The sequence below is a fragment of the Eucalyptus grandis genome, chromosome 6 (assembly GCF_016545825.1).
Source record: "Eucalyptus grandis isolate ANBG69807.140 chromosome 6, ASM1654582v1, whole genome shotgun sequence".
NCBI classification, from domain to species: Eukaryota; Viridiplantae; Streptophyta; class Magnoliopsida; order Myrtales; family Myrtaceae; genus Eucalyptus; species Eucalyptus grandis.
Window position 1 is genome coordinate 50,613,299 of NC_052617.1, and position 17,130 is coordinate 50,630,428.

The 17,130-nt window shown below is 39.3% G+C and overlaps 1 protein-coding gene across 1 annotated transcript; it reads left to right on the top strand.

Annotated features, from left to right (window-relative positions):
- The first annotated feature begins 1,940 nt into the window (after positions 1 to 1,940).
- On the top strand, positions 1,941 to 17,130 carry LOC104450544 (histone-lysine N-methyltransferase ASHH2). The gene is given in 18 exon segments (XM_010065140.3): positions 1,941 to 4,978; positions 5,143 to 5,359; positions 5,981 to 6,147; positions 6,677 to 6,756; positions 7,221 to 7,352; positions 7,440 to 7,556; positions 8,317 to 8,409; positions 9,502 to 9,579; positions 10,756 to 10,812; positions 11,427 to 11,842; positions 11,845 to 12,125; positions 12,210 to 12,265; positions 12,766 to 12,842; positions 12,944 to 13,026; positions 13,258 to 13,337; positions 13,729 to 13,808; positions 15,578 to 15,623; positions 15,812 to 17,130. Coding segments are annotated over 18 exon segments (5,793 nt in total). The 5' UTR covers positions 1,941 to 2,370; the 3' UTR covers positions 16,937 to 17,130.

A 17,130-nucleotide genomic window follows, 5' to 3' on the forward strand; every position in this document is an offset into this window, starting at 1 on the left:
TCAATAGACACATTCAAGCAGTTTTCGTCCTATTTAATATTGTGTTCCATAATGATTGCAATAAAAAAAATACAATGAAAGATGAGTAAATTGTGTATAATGCATTCATCAACTACAGTGTTTAATCTTTTAGTACATTCTCATAAATTCATTTTTAAAATCGAAGTGAACAAATTCATGATTATGAGGATAATCTAGAGAAATAAAGTTAATAATTGGCGAAATAAGTTTAGAATAAGAGATATATGGAAGGAAATGTTGAATTGAAATGGGTGTGGAATATGTGACTAGAGTGAACAAAAATTGTTTGAAGTGGATATAAAGGAATAATGTAGTTAATTCAATGTGATAAGAGGATGTTAGAGACTAATAAATGGGTGGAAAGCCAAAAAAAAAAAAAAAAAAATCTTCCTATTAATTTTTTTGTCATCTATGACTGAACCATGAGCTTGTTTTTAATGCTTGCCAAACACCAGGTTTATGATTTGGTGAACTAAGAAATTCTCTATGAAGTTGTTTTGACATATACAATGTGTATCATTTTCCAATAAGATAAAATTAAGTGACAGCTGTGGTCTAATCACTGTATGTTTTTAAGAGTCTCGACAAGGCATGCATATAGTTTTAAGGTTAAATGAGATTGTGGACCATATAGTTTTAGCGAGTACGTGTTTTAGTCAACAAATTTTTATTTTGTTCACTCATTTTTTAACTTTCTTGGTTTGTCCTATTCAATTCTTTATGCACTTATGCTAGTTTTGATAATTAGGATAAAATTTATCTTATCATATGTTTGATATGATGAGGATATACCTTGGATAAAAAAATCCAATGAGGGGTAGGATAAAAAATGAACATGATTTGTTATATTCGTGACATAAAAATTATCTTCTTTGAATGACAAACTTCTTAGTTTAGTAAAATTAAAATAATATTTAAATTCTAATATGAAAAAGAAAATTCAAAACTAGCATAATTTTCATTTTTATTTATAATGTGCTTGTGTGTTTGTGCTTATATATCAGTATCTATATTTATTACATATTTTAGGCATATTATTATAGTTTATTTTAAAAAAAAAATATTAAAGATCAATGGAAGTGAATAAAAAGGAAATAATAAATGAGATAAAAAAATAGCTAATAAATTCGAAGTGGGAAAATCAGATTTCAAATGAACAAATTCAAAATTGAAAGGGAATTTCCTAAATTTGATGAATGAAGAGCAATGAAATTTCTAAAAAAAATACCTACCATCTCCATTTCCTTTTATTCAATATTATTCTGTATTTCTAGTTCACGTTAACTCTTCACGACTCCTCCATGATTCTTTAGTCACGTCAAAGCTCCACCAAAATGGCAAGAGAGTCAAAGTCAAACTCGTGGCTCTAAACGCGCTAATGTGCTCCCGTGTTGTTTAAAATTAAGATATTGCAACAGTCATAGATTGATTGATGGAGATCATCACCGTCTATACATTTGTAGATATTTTGGAGGTGAACCACGAGAGATTTTTACAATATTTATTTGTATATTTTCAAATTTATTTGTATTGATATGCAGTTTATACTAAATTACGAAAAAGACATGATACGAAAATATCCGAATTAATTATCACCACTTACTAAATAATGGATAAGATATAGTGTATTTTATTTAGTCTTATCCCAGCTATAAATTCAGGAGGCCAAATGCAGCCACAAATCCTCGAACTTTTTCGATTTCCTAAATAGTCAAATTTACAAACGACGCGACGGATGCTCATTTCAATTCATCCGTCAGCGGGTTAACCCTCCGGCTTTATTATCGGCCCAGTAAGCCCACGGGCTTTTACTGGGCCGGAGTTCAAAAGCCCAGGCCACACGAGACCGGCGGCATCGCCGCTTCCCACGTTACCTCCTTCCTCGTTCTATTGAATCGTATTCTCGTGCTCTAGTCTGCCAAAGAGAGAAAGAGGAAGGAAAGGAAGGAAGCAAGGAGGGAAGGAAGGACAGAGAAAGAAATAAAAAAATAAAAAAATTCTCCCCCCCTCGCGGTCTAGGGTTTGCAGACGCGCACGCACGACTTTCTCCTCCCTCTCGTTTGATGGCCATTGAAGATTCCGGGCGCATTTCGGAGTTCGCGACCAGCATAGCCGTGCCGCGATTGACCGCCGGTTTTCCCCCCTTTCGCTCTCCGTTTTCGCCGGTCGGTCCGGACGCTTGAGCTCGCGTTCCAGATCGCCGGCGACCCCGCCGATCTGGAACGTCCGGTCTCCGGCGGCGCGGCGCGGGGGCGGGGGCGGGGGCGGTGCGGCATCGGTGGTGACGCGGCGAGGCCTCCTCTGCGGATGACGCTGGGCGAGGTACACGTGGGCAGTCCGGGTGGCGGGATGGCGGATGAGGCGAGAGGCGATTGTACGGATTCGGTCGATTGCGTCGTTGCGGGGAAGGACGCGGACGCGGGCTTCGCGGACGACGGTTTGACCGGCGCGGGTGCCGATTCGGGCGGCGGTTTGTCGGTTTCGCAGGGCGGCGGAAGCGGCGTCGGTTCGTTTCGTGAAGCTATGGCGACCGGTTGTTCTTACGCAGAGAACGGAGAGGTGGATGGTGATAATGTGGCCGGTCTTCGGGATGAAAGAGTCAACGGCTTGAGGGAAGTGAAGCGGAGTACGGACGACGGCATGGATCCGTTGACGCTGGGAGGAGAAGATGGGAGTTGCGACGTAAACGTATCGTCGATGGGTTGTAAAATGGCGTCGGAAGGGGTCGCTGGAACCGTGGATTATTCCACGATGCCGGACGAGAGCCGTGCCTTCCCTCTATCGGAGAAGTGGACGGGCTCCATGGTCGACGAAGATGGCAATTCAGTTATAGCGGAGGATTATACGCTTGGCAGAATCTCGTTATGCTCGGAAGCTGGTTTGATGGCGTCTGCCAACGAGGCCGGTTCATTGGATGATTTGGACCTGAAGGATGGCCAAGGCGTGAACGGTAATGCTGCTGTTCTCTCGAGTGAAATAAGGGATGCTGCTGCCCCTGCCTGCACCCAGCTATCGCCTTCAAAAAGTTTCCATGAAACGTTGGAACCCTCGTGTTCTGATGATTTTCCGAGTAGTCTTCTTGCGGAGCATTACACTTTGTGGCCTTGTCAGGGAAGGAGTGAGGATGGGGATATGGGCGTTATTGGTGATCCTGAACCATTTTATTCTTCAAGCATGGAAATACCTGATCTAGGCATCGCTTTTGCTGCAGATGATGCAGAGTTCACAGAAGAGAAACTTGTGGTTTCACGTGAATGTGATGGACAATTGGACGAAAGTGCTGGCAGCAGTTCAGGGAAAGGGGCATTGGAATTTGCTTCTCAGCTCACTGTTGCGGATTCGTATCTTCTGCCGTCGTATCTGCCATCTTCGACATACACAAACTGCTCTTTGAAGCTGAAAAATGTGCCAGAGGTTTCAAATGGTGTCATCGTTCCAAACTCTAAGGTTGACAATTTTAAGGATGGCATAGATGATGGAAAATGTTCTACTCAGTCTGATCACAGCTCTGAGACCACAGGTCCCAAAATTGTATCATCCTCCTCCCAGAAGAGTGGCCGGATAAGTAAATCAGGCAGGAAGACTCAGGTAAAAAGGGCTGCAAGGAACTCGAGGAATGCAAGCAAAGTAGTATGCCTTCTTGAAACTCGAGAATTTGTCAGTGAGGCTTCCAAAAAGAAGAGGACCCCACTCTCCAAAACAGCCCGTTCTTCCCCCTGGGGTGCACTTCAAAATGTTTCTCAACTGTTTGAGCAGGTGAATGGGCTGGGATTCACGCAAGTGAAAAGCCAAAGACGAAGTAAAGCTAGGACTGGCAGAGGAAGTGATAAAAAGAAAAAGGATCAGCAAGTTAGTAACCCAAACTTGTCCAATGGAACAAATTGTGGTTCATCCACACGTATCAGGTTGAAGGTAAAACTGGGCAAAGGACCCATTCTGGGTAGTTCAAATGTAATAGAGGTTGTTGAATCTGCCCGATCTGTAAGCATTGTTGCCAATACTGGTGCAACGACATCGTTCAAGGGAACCTGTGCCGAGGTTCCCCAAACGGACGATGGTGAATACAAATCACGGGTAGAGGGATGTCTAGACAATATCAGTTCAAAGGAAAAACTTGTTTCTGCTGATCCTCGCTTAAGTTCAGGTTTGGAAACTGGAAACTCAGACACTGGTATCATTTTAGAAAAGTCCACTGGAAATGCTAGAGAAGATTGTCTTGGCATTCCTGATTGTGCAGAGATTGAAACAGCAGGAGGAACTGCTGATGGCAGTTATTTGGATCCTGAAACTTCTCCTGATTCAGAAGTAATTAATTTAGTTCCAGAAGCCCAAGATGGTGAAGGGTTTAGGGAAGACATTGATGAAGCTGTTTTACGCCGTGCCCAAGAATTAGCCACTTGCGAAAATGTTGATGGCTCCAAAAGAGGAAAAAAGAAAATTAAGGTGCCTCGTCGAGGTAATCATGCTATGAAAGATGGTTTGTCTGGTTCAACACGCTCACTCAAGGATAAATCTTCAAAGAAACGTGGTGGCAGACAAAATTCGAGTGACTGCCATTTATCTAAAGAGGACTTTACTGTATCAACCATGACTAATGCTTCCATTGATTGCTTGAGCCATAGTGAATTGTTAACTTCACCAGTGGAGGCTGGGTGTGCAGTGCCTAGAGCTTTTCAGGAAGTGGATAATGCTGATAGGACATTCCCTGAGGAAGATGGAAGTCTTGGACTATCTGAATCTGAAAATGCCAGTATATTAAATTGCTCCACCAAGAGTTCGGGACGTAAACTTTCTCAAAATGCAAAATCTAGCAGAGTGTATAAGCGGGGCTCTAAAAGCTCCAATACTACAAAGAGCAGGAAGGAAAACGGGCTAAGCCCCTTGGGAAAGAACAAGGTAAAGGCTGAAGACATTGATAATCAGGCCCTGTCTCAAGTGAAAAGTCCCATGAAAGCAGGTATTTAGCTTTTAATAGTTGTAGCTTTTGTCCTACTATTGTCTTGATTAGAGGAAAATCTAGCGTTTTTGTAATGTTGAATGTAAATCTTTTGGTAGCCTTGGTAGATGAAGTAGGCCACTCAAGAGATTTGAATTTCTGATTCTTTAAAATTGGCATTGTAGACTGTGATATAGCCGGTGACCAGGGTAACAAAATTGACTCTAATGCTGATGCTGGATTAGTCCCTATAAGTACCCCTGGATCAGGGACAATTTCGGGAGATTCAGGGGACCAACATTTACTGTTGCGTAATGCTTGGGTTCGTTGTGATGATTGCTACAAATGGAGAAGGATACTGGCTGCACTTGCAGATTCTATTGAAGATACAAATAGCCATTGGTACACTACAGTTCTTTCTTTTGTTCATCATATTTACAATGGTCTGGCTTTAGAATTGTTATAGCTTCAGATTTTGCAAAATATTCTAGCATTGCATGATCTAATTTTAGGGAGCTACAATCAGCCTATATGTATGCTTTGCCTCCAGAAATGCCTCCACTGAAAAGGATCAAGTTTTATCCATATTGGCTCTGCTTTTGTGCTTGTCATATTTGCGGCAGCTGTACAGGCCTCACTAATATATATTTTACTTTTGAAGCTGAGGATAAACTCAATAGAAATATTGTTACAGCCATTAGTTGCTTTTTGTAGGACATGAAGGTAACACCGCCATCGTTTAGTGTTTGTGAGATTGCTTTGGTGATAAATTGATGCCTTTGAAGAACTTTATGTTTGCTTCAGTTTTTGGCCTTTTGAGGTCTAATTTCATAATGATTTGTGAGTTGAAACTACCATAGAATTAATTTTTTGCCTCTTGCATGGAACATATGTTTCTAAATGTCTACTTTGCCCAGATTTTTCTTAACTCAGGGAAGCAGCCGAATGTTTTGCCTGATTGGTCTCCGTAGACTACTATGGTTTCTATGTAATTGCTTAGTAGCTCACTGATTCTTTTTGTAGGACCTGTAAAGACAACACGGATGTAGCTTTCGCCGACTGTTCAATCCCTCAAGAGAAGTCTAATGCAGATATAAATGCTGAGTTGGACATATCAGATGCTTCTTGTGAAGAAGACGAGGGCACTGCTCGTCCCAATTATAAAGAATTGGGTTTGAGCCGCTTAACAGGTTTTCTTTATGTCGTTACTAGATATATAAGATAATTTTACTGGATAGGTCTGCATTTTCTCTTTTAGCTTCTTGCTGATCACCCCTTCATTTTAGTGGAATCCCTAAGTCATTAAATCAGGCTTGCAAAGCCTTGTCTTTTCCCCCTGATGGCAGTAATTTATAAAATTACATAGGTGAGGTTAGAAAGGCCGCTTGTTGAAGAGTCGACATAAACACGATACTGACAATCTGACAAATCAGAGTTTGTGAGAGAGAATAAACTTGCAAGCTAATCAATCTGCATGGTTTATTGCTTTCAAGTTATGTACGTGGTCCACGGTACATCATCAACCAAAAAAAAAAAAGTATTTGATGCATATGAAATTTGCTGAGGAGGTGAGGCTTTTCTTGGGGTGGTGGGCAGTCCAAGTTTGAGTTGATTATAGTTTTGTCTGTGTAGGGCATGTGGTTGCATTTTCACTTTAAATTGAGGGTGGATTTTTGCTTTCTGCTTCTCTGTACTTGACTCTACATATCTACATTGCAGTCCCTCAGAAATCATCTTTTGTTCGGATAGAATCAAATAAGTTTCTCCACCGGAGCAGGAGAACTCAAACAATTGATGAGGTCAACATCTGATTCTTGGCATTTGAGTGTGAACTTTGGTTGCTTGAGTTGATATATTATTCTCCTGGTTTTGGTGTTGAGCTAGCTGCGCCTTCATGACAGCGCCTTCATGATTGATGTCTTGTATCCTGAACCTTTTTGAATACCTTACATGTCAGGGCTGTGAAATTATTTACCAGTGGTTCTGACTTGCCAATGCTTGGCTACTGCTTCTGATCAATTCTGCCTTTTACCTTTATCATGTGTAGCATTCGTTTCTCTTCAAACTTGAGTAAATACTCTGAATTCAGCCCTGGAGGGAATATGTGGCTGATTAAATCTCTCCCTTGGCCAGTTGCCTGGTTTTGATTGTTTCTTTTTTGATTTATAGTGCTCTGCTTTATATACTTTCTGCTTTGAGGCACATGAAGTTTGTGGTTGTTCATGTCATCTTGATTTGTCATCGTCATCGTGCTTGTTTCCAGATAATGGTTTGCCATTGCAAACCACCTTCAAATGGTAAGTCAGGATGTGGAGATGAATGCCTGAATCGAATGCTGAACATTGAATGTGTTCAAGGTACCTGCCCTTGTGGGGACCTCTGTTCAAATCAACAGGTATTGTACTTTGCCAAGGAAGGGACACTGCATCTTGCTATTATTTTATTTTCAGAGTTATATCTGAAATTATGGATTTATCCACAGTTCCAGAAACGCAAGTATGCCAAAATGCAATGGCTTCGATGTGGAAAGAAGGGTTATGGGCTGCAGGTGCTAGAGGATGTATCCAAGGGGGGATTTATAATTGAATACGTAGGAGAGGTAATGTTGGAGTTTGTAATGCACATGAGTTTTATGTTTGTTCTGCTGCCTGATTTTATTAGGCTCGTACTTACGAGACTTTACTTTTGACTGTCTGCCAAGTAAGATTTTTTTGAATAAATTGAATTTGCCTACTTATGCATTCTATTGGGGGAAAGTATCTCTGGGAGTTTAACTCACGCTGGTAACTGAGGTGATCCTGTCGACTTTATTTTGCAAAATCTGATTGGAAGAACTTTTTCCGCCTTATGTGGTCATGTCCTCCTTTAAAAGGGCACGGTGTTTGGCCAATGTTGTTTCTTCTTTTGGCCGAATGAAGTTTTTACACAGTTTCTTCTACTTATTGATTTTCCCCCTGAAATTCAATGGACTGAAGTTTAAGATCAGGATTGGATTCTTGGATCTATGCTATGGAAAATTTGGCCTTTCATTTCCACCAACTGTTGTTATTGATTGTTTGAGAAAAGTGTGTTGTTTGCCACAGAGAGAATTTTGTTGAAATGGCACTTTTATTAATAAGTTTTATGTTTTTGAAGTGCCAATTTAGTTTGATGTTTTACATGCCTTGATCTTTTCTATTTTGTTTTTTTGTTTTTGGCGTACTTGTAACGATGTTTCAGCTTTATACTCACAAGAATAAAAAGTTCTTGCTTAATGTTTAATTTCTTTCAGAACAAGCAAAATGTTTTAGGTTCTTTTGTTAGTTCTCTTGCACCTGCTATCCATCTGTTGCTGACTTTTCTTTATGTGATACATCCAGGTGCTTGATATGCCTGCATATAAGGCACGGCAAAGGGAGTATGCTTCCCAGGGTCATAAGCATTTCTATTTTATGACACTGAATGGTAGCGAGGTATGCATCTATCCCATTTTGACTGTATATTAGTAGTACACATTGCACAGTAGCACTGGGTTGTTCTTAGTAATATGAATTTTGAGGCCTGATTGATTTTATCTATAATCTGAGTAGATTGTGCATTGTGGGGTTGCTCTCCTTTCAGGTGGCATAAATTGATTGAATAGGATTATGGCTCTCAAGTTAATTATTACTTTTGAAAAGTGAAATCTAATATTTTCCCTATTTTGGTGGATGTTTCTCAAATCATCAGTCTAGATAGGCTTTTCAAAGAAAACTACTTCAATGACAATGCTGCAAACATTTCTCCGAAATGTGACAGAAGTATATTCGATGATATTAACTGTTTTGAGAACTGAGTATATGTACTTGTTTGCTTTAATAGAAACAGAAACCCTTCGCTCACTTCTTAAGTTTCTCCCTGCACTGAGGAGGCTTCCCCTTGTGCCTTATTTATTGGACCTTTTTCTGCTGGTCCACCCACCCAAAAAAAGTTTCGAGTACATTCCCACCGGGATGAGATGGATCAATATAATGAAAAAAATTAATTTCCAAGATATTTTGTTGGATTTTTAGAGTTATGCATTGTTCTTGGAAGTATTTTATCCTCTGGATACATCAAGTTGATCTTTTTATCTTGTTATTCCTCACTTGTACTTCGAAATCACAAAGTTGAGCATGAGTTGTCTTCGGTTCCCACCACTCTTTGAGACTTTTAAAATGAGAATCTCATTCAGAATTAAAAATGGTTCCTGCTTCATAGGCGTACTACCATGCTTCTGCATTTGGCTTCTCCATGATGGAACCCTTGCCCTTTTTTTTTTTTTTTTTTTTTTTTTTTTCTTTTTAACTAGATGAATTTTTCGTCGACTTTGAAGTTCTGTTTCTTTAAGCATTTGTGAAGATTGGTGTTTGTGTTTCTTTCTGCATTATCATTCCTGTGACTTTTTTCTTCAAAGCAAGATGTCTTCGGTAATGATTGGTCTATCTTTTGTTACAGTTACGTCTTTAAGGTAACTTAATGCTTTGCCTTTCTGTTTACCTTTCCTGACGTTCTCTTTTGATCCATGACTCCTTTCCACCCTTTAGGTTATTGATGCGTGTGCCAAAGGGAACTTGGGGCGGTTCATCAACCACAGCTGTGATCCCAATTGCCGAACAGAGAAGGTGACCTATCAATCCACCTCAAGTGCCTTTTCTGTACTTGTTAATTTGTAAACATTGTCTTGGCCCTGCATACTTTTTTATCGGTGTCACAAATTATTTAAATGATCTGCCTTCTTTATCCCCTACTGTGCCCCCCCCCCCCCAAAAAAAAATAAAAACCCCCCATGGGGGGCCGGTTCATACAAATTACGTAGAAGTGGAAGTTCATCAGTTTCAGTTTCAGTGATGTATCTGTGAGTATTTTTCTCTTATATAAGTACCATGGAGTTGTTGTTAGAATATTGATCTGCACATTTATGTAGGCCTTTTTATTTACTGGGACTTTGGCCTCTTTTAGAGGTTTTCATGACCAGAGTACTTTCTTATGTAGGCCATTAAGCAAAGGAAAAAATTCTTTTTGATGTCTCACCTTTCTGAGATGAGATATTGATGAGATAGGTTTAGTTTCTTTGTCAGAAAAAAAAAATTGTAATAACGATGACTACTCTGATATGTTGACCTCATTTAGATGACTTGAAATTTAATCAAAGTGTTGTTGTCATAGCTTATAGCTATTTGACCTGTTCATATTGTGCATCTTCTATCTTTTGGGTAGCTATTTTTTTTTTTCTTTCTGGATTCTCACAAACAGCTTGTTGGCTTCTTTTTCTGGTTGTGATTCACTCGTTGAACTTTCTTTTCTTTCTGTTCTCAACATTGGGAGCTGATTTCTGAGTGATGGCTTGTGATTCTGGAGGTGGTCCCACCAATGGTGCTGCTAACATGAGTTCACTATAAAGTTAGCTCAAAAGTATACTTTTTGGGTGTTCACGCCTCGTGCATATATCTGCGGTAGATGCTTGGCTGAAAAGTTTAAGAAATTTTCAGAAAGATACTAGGCGATAAGTAATTAATTATTGTTTGGGTGATGCTGAGCAATATCTGCTTTCTGTCCCGAAAAGGGCCGGAATCAATTTGCTGAGTTGGCCTCATGCTCCTGGATTGCTCTGTTTCTTTCTGTTAAAGGTTGCTTTTTGGCAACTTCTCCATTATGTCTTGTTCTTTTCTGCTGAGAGTTACTTTGATATTTGGTTTTTGCATTCTTTATTTGCAGAATAGTCTTGTATTCACTGGACAGCTCTGTCCATGAACTGTTCTTATGAATCTAGTGTTTGACTTGTAAATCTTTTGAAACAGTGGATGGTGAATGGAGAAATTTGCATTGGATTGTTTGCAATAAGGGATATTAAGAAGGTAAGAAGTGCTGTTGATATTGTTGCTTGCACTACTAAAAATTTCATGAGAGCACAATTATTGTGTTTGACTTGCTAGTATTTATGGATGTCCACCTCTGTTCTTTGCAATTGGCGGACATTTTGAATGCTGATGAGTTCCCACTGGGGATAATTTCTTATACGTTGATGTATTAATGCTTTTATTCTTTAGAAATTTTTGAAAAAATCAGTTTAATCAAGATAGTTTTTATATTCTCATTAACATGCTGAAGCTTGAAATTCATATGCTTAAAGTACTACAGTGCCTTTGACAACTACTCTGCACATAGAACTTTGTCAACCAACTTCAGCTGTTAAGTCACTTTTAATTTCATCACTATGGATCCCATTTTTCTAAAGTTGGCTAGGAAGCAAAGAAACAAAAATAAATGAGAGGCTGTTGAAGAAAATCTCTCAAAGAAAGGTAAAAGAGGATAGAAAAGAGGATAGAAATGAAGTGTTGCTTTTTTTTTTTTACCAAGGAGGAAGAAAAGGTGTTGCTTATCTATGTCACCTGTGTCTGCTGGCTGGATGTTGTCACTTCTGCAACTACAATTCCCTACCTATCAATACATTGTTTTTTCCGTTTTGCAGGGTGAAGAGGTTACATTTGATTACAACTATGTAAGGGTGTTTGGTGCTGCAGCTAAAAAATGCGTTTGTGGTTCACCACAATGTCGAGGTTACATAGGTGGCGATCCACTTAATACTGATGTAATTGTTCAAGGTGATTCGGATGATGAATATCCAGAACCCATTATGCTTTTCGAGAATGGTAGCACAGTTCATCCATTGAATCAATTGGGTGCGCAAATCACCTCAGGGTATGAGAATTCAATGGATCAGTCTGCTGCTGATATTGGGAAGTCACGAACATCAGAAGATAATGGGGATCCAAATACAAATCTCCCTTCTTCTGATCTGCCTGTTGATATTATTCTACAAACAAATAATGATGCAAGTATATCTGTGTCTGCAACTCCGCAAGAAATTTTGCCAAGGAGGTTCTGAATGCTAGTGAGAAATCTGAAATCTCTTCTACCAGCAAGCCGCTTAGCAAATTACATCGTGATGACACAAGCAGGACCAGGACAAAGAAGTCCAATACAATTGATAAACGGTTACATCCTCTTGTGAAACAATCCATATCATCAGGCTCTATCAAGAAAAGTAAAGACAGTGGTAGTTCAATTAACATGGACAAAGTTCAGGGGACTGCCCACAAGTCCCAGATGGTTTTCAGCAAACCCAGAAAAGCAGTTGAAGGATCTTCTGGTGGCCGGTTTGAGGCAGGTCGGAGATTTCTAATTTGCCACTCATGTCAAAGCTTATTCTTGGGTGGAGGTATCTAACATTGTCTGCTTTTGTTGCGTGCAGTTGAAGAGAAACTTAATGAGTTGTTGGATTCTGATGGTGGGATTAGCAAAAGGAAAGTAAGTACCAAGTAGCTTTAGAGCCTATTTACCTGAACTTTTTGAAAGTATTCATTAATTTTCTGCCCCAGAAAAAATTTAAAAAATTAGAAAAATTTCACGGGACTTCAAACGAATATATTAGCTTTAAATTTTTGATCTTTTTTTTTTTTTTCCTTTTTTAGCTTTAATAATTTTGATATGTATAAGTTTAAAATGATATATACTTGCTGCAAATGCCACACTCCATAGCCTACTGAATTAGTACTTAATGCCATATCCGAATGTTGTGATTAATGTCCATCCTAGAACCTTCTACCATTGTCGGTCCTGATGGTCACCTGCTGGCACTTTATGCCTTGTAGATGTCTTATTGTCATTTCTGTTCATCTGGAGTTATGTATCTGATTTTTTATGTTGGGATGCTGTTTTGATTTCAGCTGTTGATATTTTCCTTCTAATCATATATACTGCTGCTAAGAACAATTTTGGATTTGGCTTCTGTTTTCTTGTTATGACAGGATGCTCCTAAGGGTTACTTGAAGCTCCTATTTCTCACTGCAGCTTCAGGTGATAGAGGCAACGAAGCAATCCAGAGGTCTGCTTTTCTTGATGTGATTATTTTTATTGGTATTTCTTTTATTCTTTTTATCATTTTTTTGAGGAGTTATTGGCTATAATTTCTCCTTTTTCTTTCAGCAACCGAGATCTTTCAATGATCCTTGATGCACTTCTGAAAACAAGATCCCGAGTTGTACTAGTTGATATTATAAGCAAAAATGGTACTTGTTCCCTTTCCTTTTGTTGCATATTTTTAAGTATTTATAGATCTCATTGGGGAATGAGGACTCTCTGTGAATGGATGCTCACATGTTGGGCAGGTTTCTTTATAGTGAGTGCAGTTTGTCTGTATGTGCATGGTGCATCATATCCTAATCAAGTCTTAGAATTAGCTTTAGACTGCATCAACCTTACTTTAGTCTTTTAAAAAAAATCCTTATTTGTCATTTCAGGTTTGCAGATGCTTCACAACATTATGAAACAATACAGGAGGGATTTTAAGAAGATCCCTATACTTCGAAAGCTTCTCAAGGTGCTCACATCACTGAGCTTTGTATTTTTGGGTTATTATATTGTTTGATTGATCTGATCACTGCTGAATTGGCGGGAGCATCCAAAAGTCATTGTTTCACCTGTCTAAACCATTTTGTTGTTAATTTATCCTCAATTAGTCCCATATGAACTTTTCCTCAGGTATGTCCATTTCAAGTCCTATCTTTCCTGGTGTTCAAGACACCTAGAAAATTCGTTCTTAGAAGAACTTAAGTTGAAGTGTAATTTTGCAACTGTAAAGATGGAATCCCTGGTTTAGTGAAGAGTACGAAGTTTAAAATTAGACGAAAATAGACAGTATGTTTCTATTTGCATTCTATTGAAAGAAGACAGATAAGGATGCTGAGCAAGCTTTCAAATGATCTTTGCAGGTTCTGGAGTATTTAGCAGTGAGGGAGGTCCTTACATTGGAGCACATCGCTAGTGGCCCTCCTTGTCCTGGAATGGAGAGGTTAGACGCTTCTAACGTTATTCTTGTGTTCCCATCTAGTTTTGCTTGATCAGGCGAGACAAGAATCTTGTCCCCCCTCTTCTTATTATATGATGTATCTTTTGCTGTCATGTGAACTTTAATGATATGAACATTTGCTAATTGATCTTTTGGCTGGAATTTGAAATCAATCTTTTGGTGATATGGAAGCTAAGTTTCTGCTGACTCATTTTATTGATAAGTACTAAGATTCTGCTGCTAGCTATGGAGAAAAGGAACAAAGAGAAATTAATGAGGAGAAGGACAGCTTTAGTTAGGCTGTTACCAATGTTATGACTATGAGTACGGTTATTTGTTGAACACATAGTCCATACCTCATCCAATCATAGACCACTTTTTTTGCTTTATCCTAATTAAATGCTCTGCATATAAAGTTCTATGGACCTGTCAACTGATTGGCTTGCAATTCTAGTGTTTCAATTATCCATTTTAATTTATTTCTGTAATTTTTGCCATTTTGAGGCAGAAGTTTACCTCTTGGTTAATGGTGAGTGACATGATTTGGCTGCTCTAGCATATTGGTTCTAGCCTCCAGATTTTACTTTTCTCTGCACAGAAGCTGTTTGATGATTTTTCCCCCAAGTAAAGTACCCTGCAATTTTTCTGTTTATGGAGTTCAACTGGGGATTGAACCTAACACCTAGGACAAAACAACTCCACCCCCTTCACAGAAGAAAAGGGAATCCTTTGCCACCAGGGTGAGCACCAGATGGTGCAACAGTGCCCTTGCATTTAGTAATTTTGACTTTGGCAAATGAAAAATAGTAGTCAACTTGCTTGTCATCAGAAAAATGAGAGTTGGGAAAGTTAACCATAATAACAAGAGGAGAGTGCAAGTTATTAAAGGGGGAGCGCTGCTGAATTTACCAGATCAAGATTTTGCTAGCACGCATTGAGTAAATATCAAATACCTTTTTTATCAAGAAAGGAGGAAAGGAATCATGAACATGATTTCATCAAGTGGTGGAATGGCATTTCAATGTGGACCAACCAAATCCAGCATTAATGTACAAACAAATGTGTGGCGATGATGTTGAAGTGTCATTCATATTTCTGCTGCTTCAGCTTTTGACTTCTACCTGAACTTGTAAGTGAAGAGTTTGAAGAAACATTCAGCTGCCTAAGCTAACAACTGCATTGGTATTTCATAATTTGTTTTCGTGTTGTTTACCTTGACGATCCATAAAGTTTTCGGAGGTTTTAACAATTTGGAACTACATTTTTAATACATGATATCAGCAGTTAGTTTTCAGTTTGTTTGTGAAGAGATGAATGTATGGAGCCTTTTTAAGAAAGCGGTGCATCTTTAATTGGTTTAACATAAATTGATATTACAAGTTCCTCTGTGTGGATTATGATGTTATTGAATGCCCTGAGGACAATGGTTTGCCTCCATTGTGTTCGGGATAAAAAGGCTTTCACGTTTCATTGTATTGTGATGCTTAGAATTTCTGCAGTTTTCTCATCTTTTTTGTCCCAACAACATAAAAATCTAAATTAATAGAGCTCAACAAATGCCTTGAGACTCCTCAGTTTGCCAAGCCCCTCATGAGATTGTTTTGAAGCCAGTTGTCTTCTTTCTGGCTGTTTTATATGCTCATACATTCTTGGAAAGACCAGGATGGTTGTTGTTTATAATCTGTAAGGCATTTTTTTCATTATATTTGTTCGCTGTTATTTGCCTTCTCTTGTATGATACTGAAAGTATGTGTGCTTGTCTTTTGCTGCAGCTTTAGGGAGTCTATTTTATCACTGACGGAACATGATGACAAGCAGGTATACTTTATATGTTTCCTTTCCATGAGCTACAAATGAATAAAATTGGTTAACATGCGTAGTTCCTTATCCTTCTTCTTGTAAGGAGCTCTTATTAGATCTCTTACTGTTCGCTTCCTGCTATTTTAAAATGTTGCACTGAATTTCTACATGGGAAAGTTGTTTTAGTTTTTCTGCTCTTTATGTAGGTTCATCAGATTGCAAGGAATTTTAGGGATAAATGGATTCCCAAACCTATCAGGAAATTTGGCTTTGCTGACAGGGCTTCGGCATCACATAATGACTGGCGCGATCCGGGCGGGAGACCTACAGAAGCAATTGATTCCTTTAGGCAACCAATGCTTGCAACAGCTATGGTTGTCACTGTTAGTCAGGATAGTGGCAGAGCATCATGTGCTGAAGACAGCTCAGTTAATGGTAAAAGGATCCGCAAGCGCAAGAGCCGCTGGGATCAGGATGCGGAGCCAATTACACATCCAAGGATCTCACAGCATGAGGAACAAGTCTCTGAAGAAAAAAGAGATTGTGCTGGGTCTGTCAGCCTCGAGTCTTCTCTCGGGGAAACTGTTGTGGCTGATGGAAGTCATCAGAACAGCTGTGAAGATGTTCCTCCAGGATTTTCATCTCCCCCTGACACATCTAGATTTTCTTCTAATGCTTCATCAATGGCAATGGATGTCTCTCACGAGAATGTTTCCCACTTGCACTGCCCTTTGAATGTGGTCCCGGGGAATCCACAGGGGAAGTTTGTTTCCCGTTTGCCTGTCTCATATGGAATTCCCTTATATTTTCTGCAGCATTTGGGTAAACCTCAGGCTGAAAGTATGGAGAGTTGGATTGTTGCTCCTGGCATTCCCTTCCATCCTTTTCCTCCATTGCCCCAACTTCCTCGGGAGCGGAAGCGTCAGTCACCTGCACAAAATGTTGATTCTCAGAACGCTGGCCACTCTGCTGACACAGCACAGGTGGATGAGTGCAGTCAAGCTAGTTTCATTGATGAAAGCAGCACTGGGACAAGCAACTCTAACCTAGTAGATTCAGAGATTACATGTGCCAATAGCCAGCAAATGTGTAAGCGAGTGAAGATTTCCTCTCAGGATTTGGGTAGGAGGTACTTCAGGCAACAGAAATGGAACAATACAAAAGTTCCCCCTTGGCTTCGGAAAAGAAACTGCTGGGGATACTCTGTAAACAACTCAAAAGCTGGAATGTGCAGCATAGGTTTAGGAAATGGTGTGAACGGGCAGAAGAATTGGGACTTTTCGGATGATGTAAATTGTAAAGTGCGGAGGGATGATGGGAATTACCGCTAGCATCTGCAGCACCAAAATCACTATCGATTTATTGGAAATATCTTAAGCTCTTATTTTTCTTTTTTTCTTTCTTTTTTTGTATACTTTGATGTATCTCAATTCTTTTACTTGTGGATTTCACTAAGTGAAAATCTGATTCAGCATTTAGAGTTTACAGCCCCTTCATCAGTTGAGTCTCACGATTTCTTCTTGGA